The 12,307-nt window shown below is 45.1% G+C and overlaps 1 protein-coding gene across 7 annotated transcripts in view; it reads right to left on the bottom strand.

Annotated features, from left to right (window-relative positions):
• The window catches only part of macf1a (microtubule actin crosslinking factor 1a), a 230,951-nt gene that overhangs the window by 65,808 nt on the left and 152,836 nt on the right, over positions 1-12,307 (bottom strand). For 6 of the 7 annotated variants that reach the window (XM_054605481.1, XM_054605484.1, XM_054605479.1 and 3 more), the window contains exons 38-57: positions 12,133-12,288; positions 11,697-11,912; positions 11,345-11,518; positions 10,967-11,254; positions 9,869-10,018; positions 9,478-9,711; positions 9,210-9,377; positions 8,944-9,117; positions 8,593-8,760; positions 7,773-7,964; positions 7,514-7,687; positions 7,143-7,266; positions 6,789-6,988; positions 6,377-6,694; positions 6,044-6,210; positions 4,488-4,644; positions 4,226-4,337; positions 3,003-3,065; positions 2,286-2,524; positions 1,459-1,588 (exon numbers count right to left, since the gene is read on the bottom strand). In XM_054605481.1, coding sequence (XP_054461456.1) covers positions 1,459-1,588; positions 2,286-2,524; positions 3,003-3,065; positions 4,226-4,337; positions 4,488-4,644; positions 6,044-6,210; positions 6,377-6,694; positions 6,789-6,988; positions 7,143-7,266; positions 7,514-7,687; positions 7,773-7,964; positions 8,593-8,760; positions 8,944-9,117; positions 9,210-9,377; positions 9,478-9,711; positions 9,869-10,018; positions 10,967-11,254; positions 11,345-11,518; positions 11,697-11,912; positions 12,133-12,288 — 3,604 coding nt within the window. The remainder of the gene's footprint in view (positions 1-1,458; positions 1,589-2,285; positions 2,525-3,002; positions 3,066-4,225; positions 4,338-4,487; positions 4,645-6,043; positions 6,211-6,376; positions 6,695-6,788; positions 6,989-7,142; positions 7,267-7,513; positions 7,688-7,772; positions 7,965-8,592; positions 8,761-8,943; positions 9,118-9,209; positions 9,378-9,477; positions 9,712-9,868; positions 10,019-10,966; positions 11,255-11,344; positions 11,519-11,696; positions 11,913-12,132; positions 12,289-12,307) is intronic. The other variant, XM_054605485.1, reaches the window with a different exon arrangement.

Genomic DNA, 12,307 nt, shown 5'->3' with positions numbered 1-12,307 from the left:
AGTAGAGCTGCCCCTAGTGCTTGTCGATTTCACTAAAGGTACGATGCCGGTGTACGTTTTGATTGGTTTTAATTCAACAAACAAACTAAGTGGCAGAAACAATAAGACCACTCATATTTTCTTTTCATCCTCCAGTAGACTGGGCGGTTCCAGGAGGAAGACCTTTAGTTAGCAATTAGCTGTAGCAACAAGAATTCAGCCAGCTCTTGAAGTCACAGTGGACTTGGACTGCACTGGGTCTAACCAGGGAGACGGGTCAGTCCCCTGGGATCAGACCCCGGCGCTGGGGTTTGTGCAAGCTGAATTTGAGTTGCTATGTAGCCGCTAACTAAAGGTCTGTCTCCTGGAGATGCCGCCCATCTTATGGTGGCGTGAAGGACGAAATGAAAACAAAAGTCATTTTCTCCTTTCTATAACAAACTATCAAAATGTACACAGGCGGTACAGAACCGGTTTGAAGAACAGTTTTTGTTAAAATATTAAGATTGTAAGATTTACATTCTATGGAATCATAAGTAGAGGTGAAATACTGCCCACTATATGTTGGGAGCATGTTGCCAAGTAGTATACAATACACCTTTGAAGAACTATTACATCACAGTGAAAAAAAACAACGATGGTGATGAAACCAAACCTGACAAAACAATTAAGACAATCTTCAAAATGTGTCCCTCCTCCTACTCCTCAAGTTTCTTTCTCTCTCTCTGACTCATGTCCTGAGCATCCTTCAGTGTGTGTGCGTGCGTGTATTCAGTCCACATGGCTCTGAAAAGGCATTATAAAATATGAAATATGAAGGCCCCCTTCTTAGATTTCACATAAAAATATTTCTGTCTTGGTTACCTCATAGGAGGCCCTGGTAAAAATATAAAGTATGCGAGTGAACAAATAGCTCCGACAGGAACACTTCCCACTCTCTCCCTGGATAAAATTGATCTCAGCTCCTCGCCATCTCTTAAAAAAACGATTATAAATTCTGAGGCACAGTACCACTCTGTTTTTAACAGTTTTCAACGGCACACTGCCGTAACAACGCCTAGTATTGTTTCCTTCGTTTCTCAGTTTTAAGCCCCACCCCCTTTTTATTTTGCTACTTCAGTTGTATTACTTATTACTTTTGAGGGAAAAGAGAAGGTTGACATATTCAAAATGATACTCCTTCAATTACATATGTAATGGGTTACCATGTTGTCCATGTTGCCTTGGGATCTGACACAAAATACTTTCTTCATAACAGGTTTGTCAACTCGCTACAGTATAAGTACTGCACAGTACTTCTATAACCACTGCAGTCTAGTATTTCTTGGAGCATCATTTTAATACTTTAGTTTTAGCCTTTCGGCATCTGCACTATCTGAGACAGAGCTGTAATCTATCTAGTTTCTGGAAAACGGCTGTCTCATCATTTTGTCATACGTCCACATGAATATTTTATTTTTTGTCGTCTGCAGCACCCACCGATGTCTTGCAGCTGCTGTCTCCAGGTGTCTGCCTCCGGAGAATCCGGATTGTCAGCAATCAGCTTCCTCAGCGTGCTCTTCAGCTCCTCCACCCTTCCGGAGTGCTCTGCCAGCTCTGAAAGCAGGGCCTTAGGGAGAAAGGGAAGAGGGCAACTTAAATATACTTCTACTTACTTACTCAAAGTCTGCCAGTCATATTTCTTGGGAAGCATTTTGTGGATATGTTTCAACAGCTCGATTTAAAACATTCACCAAGTTTGGGGATGTTAAGACAAACTGTGATCGATTTATGGCCAAATTTGCACCAGGCCCATGCAACTGTTTGGAGCTAGTGGTGCCCAATATTGAGCGATTTCAAAATGGTTTTACACAATATTATCAGGAAGCATATCCTTTGAGTTTCGTAGTCATCGGACGAAAAATATCCTTTTTACAGTCGGATTTGTGCTTTGTCCCGCCCATTTTTTGCTTTTAGTAGAGCGCAATTAGATATCAATATATCTAAAAAGCATGATCCAGTAATGGTCTGCGGGAAATGTTGACCAAATTTAAAGTCAATTAGACTTACAATGTGAGGGGCGTGGCCTTTCCAAAAAATGTAATTGTTCCAGCTCACTGGAATTTGAGCCACGTCACACAGTCGAGGTTTGAACCCTAATTAGTTACCGCACACATGAGCATTCTGATCAGTGGATTTAGAAATCAGCAGAGACGATGTTTGTGTCATTTGAGTGCTATAAAAACTGAAATGGATGGAAAGGTGACCAGTGTTCATGAAGGAAAAGGGCCATAAAACAGGCCCAATAGAGGGACCCGGTCCTCTACCTTGTTCTCCTGGGCCTGGGCGCGGACCGCCTCAGGTTTGGAGGGGGAGGCGGTCTGTCCCTGCTTCAGGCTGTGCTCTCTGTCTGTCAGCCAGCTCTTGAGCTCGTCGGTGCCCTGCGTGGCCTTCTGCCTCAGCTCCAGCGAGGTATTCTGGCGACCGAGGCGCTCCTTCAGCTCCCCTCCCAGCGTCTCATATCGACCATTCACGTCGGACACGGCGACCTGGAGCTCCGTTAGGTCTGAGGGCACAGGAAGAGAACAGAGAAAAATGTCTGGGTGTTTATCAAGATGGGAGAGAGTTTAAAAGAGGGGCAGATACAGAAAATAAAAAACAGATACGTGTAATAAATATAGTAGTAAAATATAGTCAACAGAATATAAACCAGTAAAGTTTGGTAGCCCAGATAGAGGAAGTCCTGCGGCTCCTGATGTTAAAATAATGGGTTTTTTTTTCAATAGAACAAATTTGCCACTGACAGATGTTTTGCACAGACATTCAGCTGACAGAGACAGGACAGTACAAGACACTGAAAACAGTGAAACACTGCAGTAATCTCTCAAAGTGACCAGAAACCATGAACACCAATATAACTGGAGAATTATTCAATTAGCTTTATCTTGGAGACTCCTTTTCAGGAGGCAATAAATAAGAAGAGAGAGAGAGAGAGAGAGAGAGAGAGAGAGAGAGAGAGAGAGAGAGCTAGTGGGAGAGCTCACCTTTACAGGTGTGAATGCCATTGACACTGCTGGGACCTGATGAGCCATTGATGTGAGGAGCACCTGGGAGAGAGACACACACCTGACTGAGACAGAAGCACTACGACATACACTCACACAAGCAATGGTCACACACAAAACAGGGCCAGTGAAACAAATCCAGAGCCAGGGGATGTGGTGTTGTAATAAAAAACTCTTACAAATGTCATCAAATGTCAAAATCATAATAAATCAAAAAATTGTATGTCGGAAAAATGTCATAAAAAGTGATAGTATAGTATCTACCAAACAATTCATTGTATTTCATGTCTAAAGAGAGTCAAAGTATAGTATGTCAAAAAAGTCAAAATATAGTGCATCATAAAAAGTCATAAAGAGTATATGACATTAAAGTTGTAAATTTACAAGAAAAACAATCTTTATTTCTTTCATGATTGTTCTGTTCATAATTGAATACTTTTATAATTAATATATGTTGTACTCAGCAGCTCATGATTTGCGCAGTGTTTACCATTAGCAATGTGGTTCCTTTAGAAAAAAAATAATAATAAAAAATCCTATTTCTTTCTTGGAATATTACCTCCTTACTCTGGCTACAGAATTTTTCTTTTTACCAACAATGTCCATAATGTGCTGTCGTACAACAGCTCCAGGAAGCTCTGTCCACTCAGAAATACTTCAGAGCGCACAGAGCTATGCAGGAGAACTGAGGACGTTGTAAAAAAAAGTCACGGAAACAGTAGACAGTAGTGGGAAAGACATGAAGGATGGATACCCTTAATCTTTACATAGCTCAGACATTTTATGAATATTTCAAAAAGGAACATTAGTGCTTCATCAATCAATTGGCATAATATCTTAAATTTCAACCTATGCAATGGTTTCTTCTCTGATCCAAAATCTGTTTTCTGTTCATTTAAAAAAATGTGACTTTTAACTATAATGATATATCCTTTTCCCTTCCACAAGAAAACCTGTGAAATTATGTTTATAAGATTTAGTAATCATGGACTTATGCTGCCATCGTGTTCATCATCAGTTTTTATTTTCTGTGTTGCACGAGGGTCAAATAATTTCATAAACCCCTTTGGTGACTCTTTACGCACACCTACATCATCTTTGAACCTCACCTCAAATCAGTTCCATAAAAATGCTCTCATGAGGAAAAGAAGTAGTTTAAACTGCAGGGCGGGAGAATGGACATGTTTGGGGGCGGGTCTTACCAGTTTTGGTCTGAGGAGCGGTGACGTCAATGATTAGGGACTCCAGCTCTGAGCCCGACTTGTTCAGCTCCTGAACCCTTGATCCCTGAGACTCCCAGTCATTAAACAAGTCCTGAAGGCAAAATGCATTTTGCTGAGTCAATGCCGCTTTGAGAGCACATTATATAGATGTTGAAGTTCATTCATTCAAATGTTCCCTAAATGTATGCCTTTTCTTCACATGAAAAAACGGCAGATGCTACGTTTTTGCTTCAAGACACACCTTGAGCTGTTGGACTCTCCTCTGCAGGCCCTCTGTGTTGAGGTTGGCCTCTTTGGCCGGCAGCTGGTCTTGTGATGTCTGCAGCCACCTGGAGAGGGAGCCGGAGAGGCCACGGAACTGGAGCAGCTGCTGCTCACAGGTCTGGATCGCAGCAAACCTGTGAGAGGACAGGGGAGGAAGAGGACGATGTGAAGAAGAGTCGGAGAAGGAAGGACGTGGTGAGAGAGAGGTTAAAAGGGGAGTAGCATAAAGAGGGGCAGAGAGAATTCAGCTAAATCAACTTATTATTATTTTTCTAACGCTATTTTTACATTATATTCTCAAAGAAAAAAAAGACTGAGAATACACAAAGCACTATCAGCAGGGATAATTAAAGGTCCACTCTGGCCAGCGTTAATGCAGCCTTGACCTCTCTCTCTTTTTTATGTGATCTGTCTCGAGCTGCGAGTGGAAAAGTGCTGACCGCCGGTAGACCAAACAGCTCGGAGGAGTCGGGCTTAGAGCAGTATCATTATCGTGCTGCTATTTTCTCGCCCCTCAGGATTCGAGGCTGGGAGACATCCGAGCGGGCCGCTTATAGGATGGACAATGAGCCACGTCCAGCCTGCTTATATTAGCGAACCCCCCGCCTGATCATCAGCTCTCACACACATACAATAGACACACACACACACTCAAATACAGTAACCAACTGCTGTGGAACATCAGTCAACACAGTAAATAATCCCCGACATCATGTACAGTGTGTTCCGTGAGTGTAACAAGGTCACTAAGCTAACAAACTACTGACACCCAGAACATATTAAAGTATGTCCATAAAACTGCCCCCATTTATGATATGACTGGCTAACTAAACTCAAGTATGATCCAATAAATAGGCACCAGACTGCTGGTATTTATAAATTCCCAGCACCCCCTCTGACTGGCCTCTAGTGAGGCTGCTCACTGATACCACGTCAGACGGGGTCGGCATAGCAACTGGTGCTCCGGGAAGGCTACAAATTTAGAAGAGAAATTCTGGAAATGCCAGCGGCAGAGTCTGTTCTGCAGAGCCAGAAAGCAGGCACATCATAATAATTCAAATTCATTTTTTTAAGTTGGACTCCTTCTGTCTTTAAAGGTCATCTGGCTTGTTGTCAGTCAAACTGGAAGTGACTCATGTCATGTTCCAACATCAAACTATTAATCTAAATGATTGATAGATTCCAAACAACTTTGTATGTGGTGCCCCCTTGTGTCGTTTATGTTACACTGCAGCATTTACGAGAAAAGGAATAAAAGGTTCATACTGATAAAAAGTTGAGTTTTTTTAGATAATCATTCCCATTATTACCATTTTATATGTAACCTTAATAGGGGCAAATATTTCTTACTAAAGCAAAGCAACCATATTCAAGACCTCAACATTGATTTGTATCTATGTCTTGGTGTTTACCACAGCCAAAGAAAGGACAAAAGGGTCCTCATGAAGGTCATGAAAAGGATTAAGAATCCACACATAAGGCTGCATACATTTTTAAAAAGGCTCTTCCCTCATGTTCAGTTAACATTTTTACCTTTTGTTGACATTGGCTTCCAGTTGGGTGAACTCATCAGACACTCCTTTGACGTCATCCAATAAGCTTCGAGTGTTGTTGAAAGCCTTCGATTGGCTGAGCTCGGTGCCGAGGCTGCAGAAGGACTTCAGCTGGCTGGCTTCCTGCTCAAGCTCGGACCTGACCTCCTGAGAAAAGAGCACAGGACGAATGTGTTCTAAAAATCTAATCTGTAAAACTAATCCACTGGCTCCCCGAGAGGCTTTAAGAGCTCTTAGAACCTTGAAATCATTCAACTCAAGTTATATCGTACTATAGATGACCTATATAGAACAATTTGACACCCCTGCTGACCTCAATGGTCTGCCTGTAGTCGTCCACGCTGCGGTCCGGCTGGCCCGCCGGGCTCAGAACCTTTAGTCGGCTCTGGGTGAAGGCCCGGAGGTCGGTCCCGAGCCGCTCGTAGCCCTCGAGCCTGGGCAGCAGCCCTTTGAGGTCGGCCTCACTCTCGACTTGGCTAGCCTGTGCTGCGGCATAGCGCTGAGTCAGATCATCCAGAGCGCCCTGGAGGCCCGAGGCCGTGGAGGCGTCGGAGCTCTGGAGGAGTTTGGAAACGGACTCTCGTGTTGCCTCCACGCTGCCCTGCCTGGACAGCAGCTCCTGGCGAAGTTTCTGTGGAAAGAGGAGCGTTACAATGCAGGGTTAATTCAGTTAATATTTTTGTGTCAACGGCAACCTGCAGAGTTTCCTCTGGGTTTACTCCTACCTGGTTCTGGGTCAGGGCGTCCTGCACAGCCTGAGAAGTGGATTCGACTGGTCCTGGATTCAGAACCAGTTTGTCCAGCCAGCTCAGCAGACCCTTAAGGCCCTCCTGGACACTGACGGACTGTGCCACAGCCGTCTGCAGCTGCTCGGCCCGTTCTGACACGGAGGCAGAGAGGGAGCCAAATCTCTTCTCTAAACCATCTAAAAAAGAAGGGGGAGGGTCAAAATAAAACATGACCTTTTTTTTTTTTTTTTTTTTTTTTTTTAAATCACTCCATCCATTTAAATCCCATTCAGGAGCAGCCGTCTGTGGATAAGACTAAGGGGGGGGGAGAGATTTGGGGAGTTATATTACCTGCCGCACAAAGGATGTCAACAGCTTTCAGGGAAGGAGACTCTTCCGTGCTGACCAGATCTCTTCCTGCTCTCTTCACCTTCTCCAGCTGAACCGAACGCTCGGCCAGCTCGTCCTGCAGCAGCTGAGGACAGACGACACACTCCAGAGTCAAAAAGTTTCCCCACATACTCTCCATGATAGTGTTAAACCCGTTTTCCAGATGTTAATTTCTTTAATCCTTTACTTACTGTATTTACTTAATTTTTTGGGTCAGAACTTAACATGACGTATCGGCTGTAAAATTATTTTCCATACTCTGAAAATCGTTCTTTGTTTTCTTCCCTCACTTTGTGTTTGGTTTTTGTCAATGTCTTTGATCTGTGCTTCACCTGTACTTGTCGTAGTGTGTCCTGGAGGTTCTGGGGGTCCGTCTCCCCGCCGGGCTTGGCTATGCTTTGGTTCTGTTCCTGGGTGCTCAGCCAAGAGTGGACGGAGACGACCTCATCCTGGTACTGCTGGTACCGCTCCAACAGGCCGGACAGACGGCCGCCCAACTCTGATGACTGCACGCACCAACAAACAAGTTTCAATGTGTGTGTGTAAATTGCAGATAAAAAGCAAGAACTAATAAATTCCAGCATCCCTCACCTTGGTGTGTAGGGTTGTGTATCTGTGGTTAGCATCCTGCAGCTTGTCAGTTACCAGCTGCTTGGTGCTGTCCAGGGCCGGGTCTGAACCGCCAACTTGCTCCAGAGCTCCTTGGACAGAGTCCAGGACCTTCTGACCCGAGATGGAAACAAAGCGAAGGTCTGCCTTGTGGCAAATCACATCCTCAGCCAGCTAGAAATACAGAAATGTTTACAGGTCAGTTGGGGACAAATTCACACAGATATATGCAGTATGTCTAGTGGAAAAATTAAATAAATACTAAAGACCTGAGTGTTAAAGCAAAGTATTAACTTTTCCAGAATGGCTGGGAAAATATATTAAACATAGCAAATGGGATCTCAAGGGACTTTTAAACAGGACAATTATCCCAAACTGCTTCAGTGAAGTTTCTCAGTGGCTCCTAGATGAGTGTGTGTTAGAGTGAGAGTGTAAATCTGGGCACAGCAGGGCGTATGGATGGATGACATCAAAAATAACCTAAAACACGCACAGCTGCTAAAATCCAACTTCAGAGCAGCAGCTCTGACAGAGAATACATTTCCTGTCTCTCTGTGTGGGTTTTGTGAACATATCCAGCACTGCTGCCTTAGTTTGCGCTCAAAGCGAACTGTGCTAACAGCGCAAACTTAGGCAGCAGTGCTGTAAAATGGGAATGATAACGAACACAAACACACTCATGGTTGTGATTGTCTGAGTTTGTGAGAATAGTCTGGGCTGCACTTGTAAATATTTTAAAAGGTGAATGAATGACATTAAACAATAAATAGAGAAACTTCTATTATGTTATTAACGAGTGTACCTTTCTGTGCTCCTCCAGTCTGCCCTTCAGTCCCTGTGCATCGGTTTCTCCTTCCCCCAGGGAACGCAGCTCCTGTTCATTTTGTTCCAGCCAGGTGCCTAAACTTCCATGTTCCTGGAGGAACTTTGTCAGCTCATCCTTCAGAGCCTCAGACTTCCTCAGACGGTCCTGGAAGAAATTGTCACAGTAGGAGTCAGGTAACTACCAAAATACCAAGAAAAACTCAGAGACTGTCACCGGCATCCCATTATGTTGCTTTGACATAAAAGGTCCATATACACAGATCAGCACATAAGGAAGGTCAGGAGGCCTTGCTGCAGACTTAACACACATCCGTATCATTTTAAGTACCTGGCAGCTCTGCAGCCGGTCCTGGTGCTGGGCCTGCAGCTGGTCCAGGGCGGCCCGGAGACGCTGCTTCTCTTCAGGAGGCACAGTGGAGTCCGGCTGGTCCAGAAGGGAGCGGGTCGACTGTGCAATCTGGAGCAGCTGGGCCTGTTGAGACTGGAGCTGCTGAAGCTCCGCCTGGGAGAGAGGTCGAAAGGTCAGGAACTTTGTAACGTTGTGAGCTGTTTAAAAGTCATATATGTGCTACGCTTAGAGTAGAGGTTCCAAACCTGGAGCGTCTCTGTGTGGGACTTTACAGCGCCCTCTGGCTGTGAGAACAGAGCATCGGTGGAATCTTGGGCCGCTCCTCTCCCGCCTGGTTGGTCGAGGGAGGACAACTCGTTCAGCAGAGAGTCTATCTGGCCTCGGGTCTCCTGGAGATCCTCCACAGCCTTCGCCTGGAGGCAAGAAGTGAGAAAGGGAGGATGAATATAGAACAAGCTACAAGTTAACAATAATACACTTTTTTTTGTACACCATAACCACTCATCTACTCACCCTTTGTGTGTTCTGCTGTACAGTGGTGCTGATGGCTGTGTCCAGCTCTGAGAGCGACGTGTTTGCTGAATCTTTAAGGGCACTGTACTGCTCCTTCATTCTCGTTAGCGCCCCCTGGAGGCTCTGCCGCTCCTCTGGGCTCAGAGTCTCCCTCCGGTCTGCCAGCAGCTCCTCTACGGAGCGGATTGTCTCAGCGATGCCTTCCTCTTTGGTCTGGAGGTCCTTCTGTGCTTCCTGGAGATCAAGACAGATTGCATTTGGTCAAAGAAGTAAACTAAGAAGGCAAATAAAGGCTAATATTAGATTATAAGTGAATGTACATATAAACATGCAAAAGAGAGTCATTTAGTGGTTTTCATCTGCCCCTAAGATTCTGAAGGAAGTGTCGTACCTTTAGTCTTTTCTGCTTCTCCTGCAAGGCGTTCACGTCACATGACTCCGCTCCACCTTTCTGACTGGCCAATAGGCTGGCAGCTCCTGCCAACCACATGGTGAGGCCTTCTAGTTTCTGAGAGCATTCGGCTTTCTGCTGTTGAACCACCTGAGGGAAGTGAACGAGGATGGAGGGAAGAAAAAAAGACCCACAAGGAGAGAACATGTGAGGAAAATGGATGCTGGCATGAGTCCATCACAAGCACTTAAGCTGGATCATGTAACAGGAACAGACTCTTTTAAACTGTTGATCTAACCACTAGACAATACAATAAATGCATATTTAGCCCCTTAATTTGATTCTTGTGTAGTGCACACTGTGCCAAGCTTTGAGCAGTTTGTGTCCAGAGTTCACGCTCACACACATATGCAGACATACAAACACACATAAAAGTATCTTCACATCAACATGTCGGTTTAGCGACAACAAACGACACATAGAGGAATCAACAAATACACGTTTATTTGCTGTTTTTCCTCTTTCCCCTCTGCATTCAGGTGAGACAAGAGGAAAAACAGTGAAGCGCCGTAGCCAGCGAGGCCTTTTCTGCTATCAGATCTCTAGCCTTTATTACCGCTGTGACACAAGCGATTTCCTTCAGTGGCAATCTGGAACAGCAAGGCAAACAGGTTAATAAAACACATGTTATAGAGACATGCAGAGTAGCAAACACGCTTGCATTGAAAGCCTGTGTGGTAGGAGTGAGGATGGTGATACTGTCCGTGTCATGTGGCAAAGAGCAGCACTGGGTTGCTTTCAAGCTATGGAATGTTGAGAATAGGTTTGAGGTCATGTATGATGGCAGGGCAAGTTAAATAGAGGTGGAGATTAGCTCGTTTTTATCAGGCTTTTACAGTTTCTAGTGTGAAATGAGTTTGATATGATTTTATAAAACGTGAGCACTATGATCTTGTGTAAGAAAGCATTGCGATAGTTTTGAGCATGACAAATGAAGCTGTGAAATATAGTATAGTCAAGCTAACTGCATTTAAAATGTATTAGTGAAGAACAGCGCCGCGGTGCAAACCATTCCCACTCAATGGTCTTTTTCCAAACCTCTCTCTCCCTTGCACTCCGCCTTTCTCCGTCCTTCTCCTCTTCTTTTACTCTCTCCCTGCGCTGCCGTTCCTCCTCCCTCGCTCTCTGGGCGGAGAGGGCATCGGCCCAGGCCTGGGCTTGGCCGGACGCCAGGTGGAAGGCCCTCTGGAGCTGCTGGAGCTGCCCCAGGAGCCGCCGGCTCTGCTCGGGGGCCAGGTCCTGGGCCCGCTCCGAGATGAACACCTGGATGTCGAAGGCCGCGTTGTTGACCTCACCGGAGCGAGCCGTCAGAGAGGACTGGAGCTCCTGAGAGAAAAGGGGTAGAAATTATTCCTCCATAGCTCTGTGGGTGGTGCAAAGAGAAGATTTTTACTACATGATCCACAGAGCACTTGCCTTGCAGAGATTCAGCTGCTGTGTGAGCTGATCACAATGGTCATCTTTCTCTGCCTTCTCCATTTTGTCCATCCCCGCCATTCCTCCGTTCATCTGAGCCTCTGACTCCCGCAACCAAGAGAGCAGACTCTCCACTTTTCCTCCCAGTGACTTCTGCTCAGCTGTTACTGCCTCCTGAGAAAAACGCCAGAATGATTCAATTTGAACATCCAGGAAACGAGGACTTTTTTCTGGACCCCAACAGGATAATTCATCTTAAAAAAATCTCTGCCAATTACTCTAATTAGAATATTGGTTCCAATATAAGACAAATGACCACCTAGTACACATTTTCCTTTCCCGCTCCTTTTACCTTATATGAGTCTCTATGGTCCCGTAGACTTTGCAGAATGTCCTTAGAAAGTGCTCTGGCTGCCTCATAGCCCCGAGCCAAGCTCCGCCCGTCCTTCTCCAGGGCCAATAGGAGCTGCGGGGGAACGTCTCTGGGTTGGGGCTTTAACAGTTCCTCAGCGGCCTCCACTTCCCCATTGACCGCAGGCTCCAAGTCACGCAATTCTAGGTCCAGAGTCTGAGAGACGGATTAGAGAAAAGGAAACAAAAGTTTTCTTGATGCTCTTTGGTAAGAGACTAATCCATTAATCAGCTTTTTTTTTGTCTCAATCTGGGAATCAAATGAGCAACTGAAACTGCAAAGTAATTCAAGCGTCAACAAGGACACATTCACGTTGGCTGGCATCACATTAATATAACAACATATCTCTATCAGGGAAATACACATATTCTTTCACCTCAGTCTGTCTGATGATGTCATCCAAGGCGATGAGGCTGCGACCGACAGACTGCTGTTGCTGCTGCTTGAGTCGGACCTCAACGTGTCTGACCATGGATTGCAGGGCCACAATTCGTTGGTCGTGCTCCAAGCACTCCTGGCGCATCAATGAAGACTGTTGGAAAAGAAAGAAA

The sequence above is a fragment of the Anoplopoma fimbria genome, chromosome 10 (assembly GCF_027596085.1).
Source record: "Anoplopoma fimbria isolate UVic2021 breed Golden Eagle Sablefish chromosome 10, Afim_UVic_2022, whole genome shotgun sequence".
Lineage (NCBI taxonomy): Eukaryota > Metazoa > Chordata > Actinopteri > Perciformes > Anoplopomatidae > Anoplopoma > Anoplopoma fimbria.
This window is presented reverse-complemented; position numbering and strand designations above follow the sequence as displayed.